Raw genomic sequence first — 14476 nt, 5'->3', positions numbered from 1 at the left:
ATCATTGTTGTATGAGCAAAATTAGGGTTTTATGTACATATCAAAATGTAGTACATTAGAAACAAGTACAACACGATATTTAACTTATACAATGTTTAAATAAAAATTACATGTCTCAATGTTTAAAAATTAAAAGGTTATATCTTTATCAATCTCATAGAACTCGATGTTCTTATACTTCTGAGAAATTATCTCCGCTTGAACTTTTCTTGCAGTGTCGGTGGCACAACCAACCAAAATCAAAACCGAAGTACCTGCGAATCCTCGAAAAGCCGTCAAATGTGTCGTTTGTTCCACAACAGCGGGGCCCGCTGCAAGAATCGCCAAAAACACCGACCCTAAAACGGATATCCGACTCAAAACCTAAATCAATCCCAACAAACACTTTTATTTAGTCGAATAACAAAAATATTTAATATTTTCGTGATTATGAAAAAGAAAAAAAAAAAGAAAATTGAGAAATTACCGTTTTGATGAATGCGGCTGTGTTTTTCCCGGGTCGGACAAGTGGAATGGAGGCGCCTTGGCGTTTCAGTTGTTCGCTGACGTCATCGGGGTCCAATTGGAGGAAAGTGTAGTAATAGTTGAAGAATGCGATTAATAAAACGTTTGTTGGGAGATAAAACGCACCTAAAATTATTAAATATAGTTAGATTGGATTGGATTTGCGAATTGAATGGAATCAGTAATTCCAATTCCACCGAAATCCACAAACAAAACATGGGAGATTTTAATTTTTAATTTTAGTCATATTCTAATATTCTAGTATTTCTTACCCCCTGGGGTCAAACCCACAGCGGCATTTTTTAGCACATTTAAACCAGTAAACCGTGCCAGAGTGGCAGGAAGAGCCAAAGATGACGTGGAAAATATAATCGGCATCACTCCTGAACTATTCACCTGACCAAAATGCCCTTGAATTTTTTAATAAATCATTATCCAGAAAAATAATTTATTTCAAAAAAAAAAAAAAAAATCAAACCTTGAATGGCAAATAAGCAGATTTCTGAATCCCTCCTGTTCTACTACTGTATCGTGAAGCATAATTCAGTGGAATCTTTCTTTCAGCTTCCTGAAACAGTTCATAGCCAAAACTATATTATTCATTAATTATAATTATTTTTTTAAGATAAAAACTAAGAGTAAAGTACAAAAATGGTCCCTGTGATTTCTGATTTTTGATGTGTTTAGTCCAAAATCAAAACCTTTTTCAATTTTGGTCCTTATTTCAAACTTTCATGTCGATTTCGCTCCCTTGAACTTGAAATAAGAACCAAAATTGGCAAGTTGCAGAAAGAGCAGCATACTTTACTCTTTTCACCAATATAGATAATGTACTTTAGAGTAAATTACAAAAATGGTCCCCTTGTTTTCTGATTCTTACTGTGTTTAGTCCAAAATCAATATTTTTTTCAATTTTGGTCCTTATTTCAAAATTTCATGTCAATTTTGCTCCTTTGAATTTGAAATAAAGACCAAAATGGTCAAGTTGCAGAAAATAGCAAATGGTCCCCATGCTTTTTATTTTTACCATGTTTAGTCCAAAATTGAAACTTATTTTCAACATTTGGTCCTTATTTCAAGGTTTCTTGTCGATTTTGGTCCCTGAAACCTTAAAATAAAGACCAAAACTTATATAAAAACTTGAAACAGAGATCAAAATCAATATGAAACCTTGAAATAAGGATCAAAAGCTGAAAGCACAGGGACTATTTTTGTAAATTAGTTTGGAAATAGAAAAAGAAAGGATTACCTGAACATAGACGATGCTAAGAACTAGAAGGAAGAAGGAGATGATGATGGCAATTAGGCCAAGATAGTTTCCATCTTGAAAAGCTTCTGCAACTGTTCTTCCAAAAGATGCAGGCAAGTAGGAGATGATGCTTGTAAATATAAGAAGCGATGTGCCATTTCCAAGTTTCAAATCTGTGATTCTTTCACCAATAAATGTTGTAAATACAGATCCAAGTGTTAATAAAACAACAGTAGATATCACCCATTGACTGCTGAAATCATCCACATAAGGTTTAAGAAACAGAGCTTGACCAATCGCCTGATCATGTAAAAAAAAAAATTAGATTAATACTTTGTAATCTGTTTCGTATGATGGAATGGAATCACAAAAAGGGTAATAATGTAATTTCTTACCTGGACAAGAGCAAATCCAACAGAAGCATAACGAGTATATGCAAGAATTTTCTTTCTTCCTGCTTCGCCTTCTCTCTTTTGAAGTTCTTGTAATTTAGGGTAAATTTGTGTAAGAAGTTGAAACACGATTGACGCATTGATAAATGGGACAATTCCAAGAGAACATATTCCAAGTCGACCAATTCCACCTCCAGAAAACGTATCCAAAGTGCTTAAAATACTATTTTGATCCAAATTTCCAACAAATGCTTCTCTATTCACTCCACCAAGGGGTATATAAATCCCAAGTCTAGATAAAGCCAAAAACCCTAAAAGTTTGAGGAATTTTCCAGGTAATGGCCCTTTGAAAAAGTCGCCAAAATCAATGGATGTGTCCTCTATTGCAGCTGTTGAAAACAAAGAATCATTCATAATTCAGATTGAAAGATTTTGGAAGGAATGGAAAAGTTTATAGAAAAGATTCAAACCTGCTGCTCCTTTAGATGATGGAGATTTTTCGTTTCTTGTACTTGAGCTGCTATCAAATCTTTCTGAAAACAAGCCTAAAACATTTTCCCAAGTGGAATTCAGACCAGGTAATTTACCTGAATTGATACCTAGTGGATCAAAATTAGAGCTCTCACAGCTGAAAATACAAAAAGAATTGTCAAAATACTAGAAAAGCAACCAAAGAATAGATATATTGTACATGAATTACGTTGTTTTATTAGTCATTTTTGGAAATAAAATGGTTCGATGAATCATACTACATCCATTAATGGTCTACACTAGTAAATTCAAGAGGCGAAAGATCAATTCCCAATGAATTTCTTCGGGCAGGCTTACAGTGATGAGGAGCAAGTGATTTCCAATCGTAATCAAGAACACTAACTTCCCAATCAAATCGAGTTTTGGGAATGACCCATTTGTAGTAACAAAGTGCAACGGTTCAAATCATAATCAAGAACATCAAATTGGCAACGAAATTGAAGTTATTAGAAAAAAAAAAAAAAACATGTACGATAAAGCGCAATTTGTTTCTAATCATACTCAACAACACCTGAATTCCCAAAAGAACTGAATTACTGAAAACGCCCATGTGCAGGAAGACATTGCGATTCAGTTAAATGATAAAAATGAGAAATTTACGGTATCTCGAAAGTGAAAACACGAAGAAAGTTCAGTAGCTCATACCTGGTGGATGAAGATAATGAAAAGAGAGCGTTGGGTTTTCCTTGGACAGAAAGTGTTGCTCTGCAAATGGATGAACTGTTTCGAAGATTTCTAGAGGTATGAATCGAATTGCGAGATTGAGTTGGTAAGTTGCAACAAAGAGACCATGAAGATGTAATTTCTCTTCCTGTTATCAACATTATCCCAGCTCCCTATCTTTATCTCTGGCTTTGAGCGGGTTCATACGAACCTTACAAGTTGGGGTTTGCATTTGAAGACGGGGGTGCATTTATTTGACATCAGAGAATAATTTGAGGACAGATTTCTGAAAAATAAATGTTTAGGGGCATCTTGACCAAGTTACAAAAGATGTAAGAGTATATTATAGATTTGGTCCGTTTGGTTTGCTCGAATCTGCACATTTGGTCCATCTTTTTCAAAATTGATATGGTTGGTCCTTGTGGTTTCAAAATCTTGCACCAAAGGTCCTTGAGGCCATTATTGATTTATTGTCTAAGAAGCTTTGTAACGTACATGTGAAATTACAAAAATGCCCCTGTTTTGTCATTTTTGTCATTCTTTGAACATGAGGAACAATTTCTTTCATTTATATGAAAATGATACAAAGAATCCTAAAGTAGGCAACCACTAACCTCTTTCGGATCTCTCTCTACCCTCTCATGCACCATCAACAACACCCTTCATCCCGCTAGCAAGGCTTATTCCTCATCCACCTCCAGCCGCCGAAAGACCTCCTCTGCCTTCCCATCGGCTTTCTCTATGACTTTGTCTCTTTTACAGCTGTCATTGTCAATACTACATATTTGTGGCTCGGTCTCTCGTGCCTATGCCTATCTGTGACTCTATCTCTCTGCCTCCTCTTCTCCTATGGTCACCTCTTTCTCTTTATAGGCTTCAAAACTTATTGGCAATGATGGTGGAGATTGCTAAACCTACTTAACTTGCTCCTGTTGATTAACTCAATAAAATAATCCTTACGGGAACCTAAAGTTTTAAATTTTTTTATTTTGTTCTTGCCTCAACTCTGATCTTGTTCTCTAGTCAGAAACAATACATGAAACTCTAATATCTTATTAGAAATGTTAATAACATCATTGAATATTGCTTCCATAATTGTTTCTTTATTGAAGCTTTTATTGTTCTAATTTTGGTTTGAATTATGGTGTGATTCTTGTTTGAATTGTGGTATGATTGTGGTATGATTGTGGTGTGATTATGTCGGTGAAAATAATCTTGGTGTAACTTTGGTTTAATTCTAGTTGAGTTTTTATTGATACTTTGCACTACTAGATCTCGTCGAAAAAGATAAATGGTAGGGAGGGATGGGTGATAGTTGGTGTGTCTAGTGTTTCGGAATACCGTCTCAAATTAATCAAAAAATACCAAACAAATCCATTCAATGCATAAAAGTTTCATTTTCTCACCCTGTGTTTGCTAAAGAAGATGACCGAAAAAGAATATCAGAAACGGGACATAGACCGGGGAAAAGGACGGGGTGATGGTTGGTGGTTGATTGTAGTTTCAAGTGGTGGTGATGCTAACAGAATGTCATGATGGTTGGTTGAGAATAATCTAAAAATAATTAAATGAAAAATAGAAAATGACAAAAAGACAAAATAAAAATAAAAAACATAGGCAAAATAGTCATTTTTTAAAAAGTAACAACTAAGCTGTTAGAGTTAACGGCCAAAGGACCTCCGGTGCAAGATTTGGAAACTATATGATCCAACCAGCCATATCAAAATTTTAAAATGTTGGACCAAATATGCATATTGGAGCAAACCATAGGGACCACATATATAATTTACTTAAGATGCAATGAATAAACGATAGACAAAAGACTAAACTGCACAAATGGTCCTTGTGGTTTGCTCAAAATTGTCATTTTGGTCTAAAAAAGTTTGGACTAGCACCAAAGGTCCAAAACTTTCACTTTGTTGCGTTTTTGGTCCAATCTATTATGTCCTTTTTCAAAATGACGGATTTACCCCTGCTAATATGATTTTCTTTTTTTTTCTTATTTGCTTTTCTGATTTTCAGATTAAAAAAAAATTAAAAATAAATATACAGCTAATAATCCACCAAACCCCACCCCACCTCTCTCTTTCTATCTCTCTCTCTCTTACTTCTCTGGAAACCATCTCCATATCGGCGCCCCTTCTCCGATCTCCGATCTCCGCTCCAGCCTCCGATCAACAGTACCGACTACTGCTCCTTCTCTGATTTGGTAAGTCCAATTTTCTTTATCGGGCTACCCCTTCCGATCAATACAGGAATTTTGATTTCTGGAATTGATAAATCACATGGTTTTCATCTTCTGTTTTGAATCTAAAGATCAATTCGTTTTTTATTTTTGGTTTGGTGTTAAACCTATTTTCTTTTTCTGGTTCAGTAAGCTGATGATTTTTTAATGAAATATATGAAATACATTTTGAGGGGCTTGGCTAACTTCTTTTGAAGAGCAATATGTGGCTCTAATCAAAAATCGAAAGACCATGGCAAATCTCTTATATGTTTTTGTTCTCCTGTGACTCGATTTTGTTTTATGGGGCTGATTAATCGATGACCCCTTTTGACCCCTTATTCCATGTATTGTTCTCTACGGTTCAAAAAAAAAAAAAAGAGAGACATGTCGTGGCTTCTTGTGTGGGGGCAAGAGAGATTTATGACCAACGAAAACTCGAATTCCAAACATTTAAAGAAACTACGTCTTCTTCAACTCTTGTTGGCAGAAAGAACTACGGAAATTTCCGTTTCAAAAAGAGAAACTTGAAGAAGGAAATTATCTTAAAAGAATTGTTGTGGGCGGTGGCCTTCATCACGATTATCTCTGATTCCTTCATCTCCAATGAAGATCTGGTGAAAAACAGGGGTATGGTGTCTAATTAGTGGTGACGAGCAATTGAGATTAGGGTGTAATGATATGAAGCCAGAGAGAGAGAGAGAGAGAGAGAGAGAAAGTATTTTATTTATTTATTTCTTTATAAAAAAATTATTAAAGTAAAATAGCAAAAAAAAATTTATTTTTCTTTTAAACATAAAAGTATTTAAATAAATATAAAACTAAAAAAGAAAATGTAAGGGCAAAATCGTCATTATGAAAAAGTTCAAAGCAAATTGGACCAAACTCGCAAGAAAATGAAAACTTTGGACCTGTGGTGTCAGTGCAAACTTTTTTGGACCAAAGTGGCAATTTTGAGCAAACCACAAGGACCATTTGTGCATTTTAGTCTAGACAAAACTGTTTCATGTGGTTTACCACATATTTAACACTAGGGATGAGATTTAGAACCGGAAAACCGGATCGGAACCGGAATCGGAACCGTTAGAACCGGAATATATAGAACCGGTTCCGGGTTTAAAAATTGGCTTTATCTGGGTTCCGAGTAATCCGGGTTTGGGTCAATCGGGTCCAGGTAAAACGGGTCTAAAAACCAGAACCACTTTTAGGGCCGGAACCGGTTTTTGTGAAACGTTTAAAAGATGCATATCTCATCTGTTTCAACTCCGATTGACATGCAGTTTTTTCCAACATGTATTTTAGAGTTTGTACATGATTTTAGACTATAAATTTACCATTTTTAGTATTATATTCATTGATTTACAGTCCTCCAAAGTCGAGATATCAAAGCTGGAAGTTTTAGTTTTTCAGTTTTTTTTGTATTCGGTGAAAGTTTACAGTTTGTACATGAGTTTGGACTATAATTTTGTCATTTTTGGTTAAACATTCAATGATTTACAGCCCTCCGAAGTCGGGATATCAAAAATGAAAATTTTCAACTTTTCAGCTATTTGTTTTTGTACTTTGTATTATGCGAAAATGTTAACACATGAAAATCTCATTCGTTTAAAGTCGATTGACATGCGCTTCTTTCCAGAGTGTATTTTAGAGTTTGTACATGATTTTAGACTATAATTTTGTTAATTTTGGTTTCATATTCAATGAGTTACAGTCACCCAAAGTCGGGATATAAATATGAAAATATTCAAAGTTCAACCCACTAAGTAGTAAGTAATTACCAAAAAATTCCGGTTTTTCCGGGTTTTCCGGTTCTAAACCCACTTTATCCGGTTCTAACCCACCCACTTTGATGTTTCCGGGTTTTCCGGTTCTAGACCCACTTTACTCGGAACCGTACCCGGAACCGAACCGGAACCGGTTCCTATATACCGGTCTGGTTTCCGGTTCTACAAAATCCCGTTAACCGGTTCCGGGTTTTTCAGGGTCGGTCCATCCGGTCCGGGTTTGGACCCACTTTCATCCCTATTTAACACCATGAGGATAATGTTTGAAACCTATACACCTTTGGTCCTTATGGTTTTATTTTCTTGCTTGGTTAGTGCATGAGAAATATTGAAAGAGTTTATTGCCCTTTTTATTTTGTTTTAAAACTTTTATTTAAATTCTTTTTTACTAAAACTCTCTCTCTCTCTCTCTCTCTCTCTCTCTCTCTCTCTCTCTCTCTCTCTCTCTCTCTCTCTCTCTCTCTCTCTCTCTCTCTCCTAACCATAAAACCTACCATTACACAACCTATTTTCCATCAAATATCTAACTCTCTTTGTATGTGTACATGTGTGTCAATTTGAAATTGATTTTGTTCAGGAACTAAAAACAAATCTAGATTTTTGGTGACAAGACGGTGTGTGTTTGTTTGTGTGAATTTAAAATCATTTCTAGAACGATTTATGGGCCGAGATGGAGATAAATACACAAGTGGTTTCTCTATTTTGTCTCTATTGTGAGACATGTGTTCATGTAGATGTTCATGAGTGTATGTGCAATTGCATAAACTACCCCTATACGTTTAAAATATACATATACATTCAACATTATCGTTTCTAACTTCAATTTTCAAAATATTTGTGGACTAGAGACATTTTTCCATTAGTATAAACAAACTTCTAGCCGTGAAGAAGCCAAAAGGCTCACTTTCACCTCTACATTTCACTTGCTACTTGCTACAACAACAATACTCATATATTACAAACTTCTATTAAAAGCTTGTTAGCCAATATAACTTCAAAAGATTTCAACCAAAAACAATGTAAACTTGTGATTCATTGTCTTTTAACTAACTTCCGAAAAATCCGGTTCTTCGGGTTTCTGCAACTTAAGCCTATTCGCCATCCCCCTTCTTGTATTCGCCGCAAATCTTGACGCCAAAATCGTCACCCCAAGGTTTGACTTTACTTGACCACCCGCCACATCACCACCACCACCACCCTCTTCTTCTTCTTCACCCTCATGTTCTTCCTCATCCTCACACTCTTGTTCATCGCGGTCAACAAAAGACTCCATGGTCAACAAATTCTTCGCCATCACCCTCCTCTTATACCGCCTCCACGCTGCCTGAATAAAACAAGCCGCCCAAGTCCGCCAATGATGCGAATAATGCCTAAAAGTATGTTGCAACTTCTTACTATGCAATCTTCTAAATTGATTAGCCACAAATTTCAAATCTTCTGCTCTTAACGCAAACGCTTCGACTTCCGTGAGTGATCTAACGGTTCTTGTGGACGATGGTAAGTTGACCGTTGACTTCGGGTGTAGGGCCCACGCGAGAAGCTCTTCACCACAAAAGTCACCCGGTCGCATAATAATCGAATTGAAGAACCCCGTTCTACCTCCATTCGTTGTCGAGCTTTCGAGGCGGCCCCGGATTATGAAAAACATTTCGGTCACGGGGTCGCCTTCGCGGACTATGTACGCGCCTTCCGTGCTTAAAGAGGACACGAGCCGTTCGCAAATTGCATCGAGCAATTGGTCATCCATTTGTGAGAAAAACGGGACCTACCATATCAAAATAATAGCAGTGTACTGAGAATTTCGTATATACCCTTATTAAACATCAAAATTGTCATATTTACCCTTCATAAAAGAAGTTAAAGATTTGGGAAGTATACCCGTCGAACAAGGTCTAGGCATAGGTGGCGTTGAATATCCCTACGAAGATCCGCGGGTAATCCGTTAAGGATAACATCTTCATGGACTCCACGGGTCGCCACCCATTTATATTGAACAAATCGTCGAACACGTTTTCTCAAATCTTCTGGAAGCTGGCGATGCCTCATCCATTCCTCTGTGTCTCTTCGCCTGAGTCTCCATTCCTCAAGTCTCATTGTTAATGACTGCAAGTAGGTCTACATAACGCACGACACCACGTATGGAATTAGAGCTAAATGAAACAAATAGCAACGTACTATTGTTAAAGTTACTTAATTTTAGTAATGATCACTAAAATGCCAAAAAAGAGATTTAGAAATAACCCATTAAGGGAATCTTGCATTTTTTTTGGGGATACTAAAAACAATATTTGTTGTAGTTATGGAGGGAGTATTACGTAGTATGAATGTGGACTTATTAATGCATGATTTTTTTTTTCTTAAAGAGAAAGAATACATAAAATTTGTAAACTTTGAGGGATAGGGTTACTAAATTTACATGACTTAAAAAAAGTAATAATTTGTTTCCACTTACCTGCATATTGCCAATCAAATGTGCAAACAAAACAAGACCAACAATGGCAATGAGTATTGCAAATGATGTCTCCCCTATGAATGTGCTTGTTGACAAGTTTTGCCCATATGAACTGGAAAACAACATAAAATCAGATGCACCAAATAATTAGTTATTACTATTATACCCCACATCTAAAGAATGGTTTCAATTTCAAAATGTCAAACTTCCAAGATTATACTTAAGCATATTGGTAGACCTCCAATCAAGTTTATTTATGCTAGAACTAGAAGAAGAGAGAATTAAGAAGAACTATTATCCTTTATGTTAGTGAGGGGCAAAAAAGTCTTTCCCTGTTATGAGTGAAACTAAGGGAGAGATCTAGCCTCTCGATAGCTAGGAGACTATCTTGTAATCATTCGATTTGTTTTTCAATCATTTGATTCAATTCTAAGAAGTAGCCACCTAATAACATTGTACTTTTAACTTTTTTTTTCTTATTAGCACATTATACTTTGAAAAAGTCACACAATTATAACAAAAGTAGGAGGCAATAATAAACAAATCAACAAAAGTACATTGTTGTTTCTTGCATCTAACCCAAATAAACAATCAAATAAACTTAAAAGAAACACATACCTTAATTGTTGTAATCCCCACCACAAACAATAGAAGTACTTATGAAAAATACTTGAGGAAATCACATTTTTCTGAACTGCATTTTGGAATATTCCATACTTAAAAGGCAAATCATCATCACCTGTACACCCCTTAAAAACATTTGTCACTTCTGCCCATTTTTTTCTCTCAATATCATTGATTGTGCTACAATCAAGATAACTAGCTTTACATAATTCTTTTTCATCATTGCAAATAGATTTCCAACATGACAGGTGTCGATCAATCGATAACAAATACCATGCTGCCCCCAATACCTAATTATGAGAAAATCAATAAATTGTTATTATTTATAAAAAAAAAAGGGTATATACTATTATACTATTATACTATATACAAATATAGAATTATTATACATACATGACTAGCCAACATGTATAACATTAAGTTATATGCAGCTCCTGCCCAAGCTGTTTTTGTTACAACTCCAGTTGCTTTGACTAACTCAGAACTTAAAGGAAAGATTAAATATAATCTTGGAATATATTGTAAAAGAACAATCAAAGCAAGGGCATTGTTATTGTGATTGGCTTTTGAGTTTCTTGTTGCAGGTATAATGAACCATATAACAATCTGCACAAAATAACAAAACACATCAAGAATGTAAAAAAGAAAAAGAATTGTTACAATTTTGTTATAATTTTGTTACAAAGTACCTGAGGAAGAGGAAGAGTTGCAATTAGATCAATGAAGAAATCGGTTCTAATATATCTTTTAGCAATCTTTTTAGGATCCATAACAAGTTCACCCCTTCCAAACACACGTGAGCTAGGGGCAATATAAGCTGTTCTAAACTTAATTGCAACATGCAACATGTAAAACAAATCTGCTAATGTCCGAAAAGCAGTCACAACAATTCGGAGATTTAAATCTGTTTTCACACACCAAGAATCTTGATTTTCAACTATTCCAGGTAGATAAAAGTATAATGGATCGATAAATAATGCCAACAAGCATGAGACTATGAAAATTCGGTTCCATTGTAATACAATCTCACTACCAGGATCAAGTATTCGTTTCTGCCATGGCTCATGATCTTCAGGGAATAAGTTGCTTGTTGTTGTTGTTGTTGTTGGTCCATGTTTAGGGTTTGTGGGGACATTGAGTTTTCCCCTGACTGGTAATTTTAGCAGGGTGGATTGACCATTGTACCCTGAAGATGATTTTTCAAGGTGTAAAGGCTCGGTTTTTCCCCATATAACATCGTTCTTTTGCTTGCCATTAGCATAAAACCTGCAAATATGATCATGAATCGGGTTTTAATTGAAGTTATTTGAATCTATTTGTTGCTAGGCATAAAAACAAACACTTGGCTGGCAACCAATGAACACCACGTTAAACCATACAAAAAGCAGATTTGTTGTATCATGATTCATGCATCTTTTCGTTTCGTAAATCTGAGTAAATTAAACGAGAATTGTAACAGAAGATCGAATTCTGAAGAGAACCAACTTCGTTTTCTCGTTGATAGGATTGAAATTCCAAATATATGGGAAGAAAAGAAAAAGAAGGGATTAGATCAAGCACCAACCTGACAAGCTTCTCCTTGTTTAGCTCCATGGGAGCTTGAGCTCAAGATTTAAGACTAATAGTCAGCCGCCAGTCACGAGTCACCACAGACGATTGAAAAATGATAAATACATACTCATACAGAAACGAAGATCATCGTTGAAACAGAAGAAGAAGCAACGAAGCTCTAGAAATACCAACAACCAGCAGAAAAAAAAAATATTGAAAAAAAGGGGAAAAACCCTAATCGAATCACTGTATGTATTGTAGGTAAATCTTCATTGGTTTTGGGGAAACTTCAGAAACGGGGAAAGAGTGAAAGTGACGATCGATGAGCGAGCAATTATTGAGTGAGATGGGTAATGGATTTGTTTCCGGAAATCGTAAAATATGGTAGGAATTTAAGAATAATCGGTTGTTAAAGACACATTCTAGGAATGTTAAAAGGGTATAATCCGATGTGATTAAAGAAAGCAAATAACGAATTCTTACCGATAATTTGACACAAGAAGCAGTGTGATTTGTGGGAAAGGTAAAGTAGAAAGGTGAAAGAGCATTAAAGAATAAAGATTTCGAAAATGGTGTCTGAATCACGAGTAAACCAGTGTGGTAGCAAGTGAACAGTGGGCCCAGTCATCGTTGTTGACCCACGAGTCACGACACTATAAGTTAAGGGAATTTTCTGATTTAATAATTCTTCAATTTGTAATGTTTACAATTTTATATCATTGTATTAGTAATGTCTTATTTATGTCTAATTAATTAATGTGAACACTCAATTTTTCAACAAAGACTATGATTAGAATAAACCATTTGTAATATATTAATCATTTCATGTTCATTTGATCATTGGATCTTATTTTTCGTGGCCAAACTCAAAATAGTTCTAACTTGTTTTTCTTGTGAGTGATACAGGTCCAGTTAGAGGGATCTAGAAATTTTTTAATACGCAGCAAAATAAAGTTCCAAAAGTGTTAGAAAAAAGTTAAATTGAACAAAGTTAAATTGAACAGTTGGTGATTATGTAAGGGGCTGTTTGTTTTTCCTTTTAATAATTTCATTAAGAGGTTAGCTCTGGATCAATGTTTGGTTGAAGCTCTTTTAAAAAATGGTATGGATCGTAAAGAGGTCAGAAGGAGTAAAAAAAAACTTCTAATACCCTTGCCCTAACATAACACGTCTGCCTCTTTTGTTCTTTCTCCCCCGCTACGCATCGAACCCTCCTCCATCATTCTCCCTTTTCTCAGGCATAGACCACTTCCCCATGCCAGCCTCAGGCGTTGGCAGTCTTGCCAGCCTCCGACTTCATCGTCGCCTCCTCCTGCCACCCTCCAGCAGCGCTGCTCCATTCCGCCTTCGTCATCTCCTTCCTCGCCTCCTCCCTCTTATCTTATCTGGTAAGTTTTTTATAATTGTTTTTTTGCTCGAAATTAATGTTTGTATCATGTTCTTGCTGTTCGATTTTGGATGAAATTGGTGCTTTGATTGTGTTCTTGTTGCCTTATTTTTTGTGGTTTGTATGAAATTGATTTTTGTGTTCTGTTCTTGTTGTTCTTCATAATTCCGTTGAGTTGTTGTATGAAGTTTATGATATGGGTTGATATTCTCTTTACCCAATCTTCCATTGTTGGCGTTTGTAAGGGGAGCAAGTATTGTGAGAGTACATTGCAATAAATGGTGAAGTATTTGGGGATTTGATGTCACTACAGGTTAATACCGAGAGGATGTCAAAAACAGCCACAATGATCCTCTTTTTTTTGGAAAATTTTGTGAGATATTGTTATAAATTTGTTATATTATGATATAAGGATCCATATATAACAAATTTGGATGTTTATATGATGTCTAATGTTTAATTTGGATATTTTATGATGTTTAATTTGTATGTAAAAATTAGTTTAGAGGGTTAAAATGGCATTAAGATGTAGGGATTCAGATGCCTAAACAAACATCAATTTTTATCATCCAGATATGAATCATCTAGATGCTACCAAATAGCCCCTAAGCCTTTTTGTTTATTATCTTTTAATTAGACCTAATCACTACCGTTAATTTACAAGTAGTCAACTACTATGACAACCTGAAATTTCTATCTTGTACAAACCATTCATTTCAATCAAAGTCAAACTCGTTTTTGCTAACTTTTAGCACTGTTTAGAGTCTGTTTGAGCATTCTGAGCTTAGTACATCAAAGGAATCAGTGTTTGGATTTGTCAGTTAAAGTTCCAAACCATCTAGCAAACCGTAAACCTCCTCAAAAGGAGTTTATGGTTAGGACTTTAGAACTTACGGTCATGGTGACAGTAAACTCCATGTTATATATATGACACTTAGTCATTTTTCAATCAATTTTACAATTCCAAGCCTAGAACTTGATTTCTCTCCCAATGATCATAAACTTTTGCTTCCAAATCTTCAAGAACAAGTAAGTGATTCTTTCTTTGTGTGTTAGATCCTTCCTAAATCCATGTTTCACTCTTGATTCATCCAAGGATTTCATCTTTTATCTAG

At 35.4% G+C, this 14476-nt stretch overlaps 2 protein-coding genes across 2 annotated transcripts; both read right to left on the bottom strand.

Moving 5' to 3' along the window:
- Positions 1 to 27: 27 nt before the first annotated feature.
- SCY1 (SECY homolog 1) lies at positions 28 to 3599 on the bottom strand. Its single transcript, XM_079012594.1, has 8 exons — positions 3322 to 3599; positions 2616 to 2773; positions 2149 to 2534; positions 1754 to 2053; positions 983 to 1072; positions 777 to 900; positions 467 to 630; positions 28 to 363 (listed from the first exon to the last, which is right to left on the bottom strand). The coding sequence occupies exons 1-8, from the start codon at positions 3498 to 3500 to the stop codon at positions 130 to 132; spliced, it is 1635 nt and encodes a 544-aa protein (XP_078868720.1). The 5' UTR covers positions 3501 to 3599; the 3' UTR covers positions 28 to 129.
- A 4522-nt stretch (positions 3600 to 8121) lies between these two features.
- On the bottom strand, positions 8122 to 12513 carry CNGC17 (cyclic nucleotide-gated channel 17). Its single transcript, XM_079018188.1, has 7 exons — positions 11988 to 12513; positions 11113 to 11689; positions 10817 to 11029; positions 10418 to 10713; positions 9800 to 9911; positions 9226 to 9462; positions 8122 to 9112 (listed from the first exon to the last, which is right to left on the bottom strand). The coding sequence occupies exons 1-7, from the start codon at positions 12014 to 12016 to the stop codon at positions 8390 to 8392; spliced, it is 2187 nt and encodes a 728-aa protein (XP_078874314.1). The 5' UTR covers positions 12017 to 12513; the 3' UTR covers positions 8122 to 8389.
- Positions 12514 to 14476: the final 1963 nt, after the last annotated feature.

The sequence above is a fragment of the Lactuca serriola genome, chromosome 8, assembly GCF_051521515.1.
Source record: "Lactuca serriola cultivar US96UC23 chromosome 8, Lser_US96UC23_V15, whole genome shotgun sequence".
Taxonomy (NCBI): Eukaryota; Viridiplantae; Streptophyta; class Magnoliopsida; order Asterales; family Asteraceae; genus Lactuca; species Lactuca serriola.
Note: the sequence above shows the minus strand (reverse complement) of the source record. Positions and strands in the feature narration are given on the sequence as shown.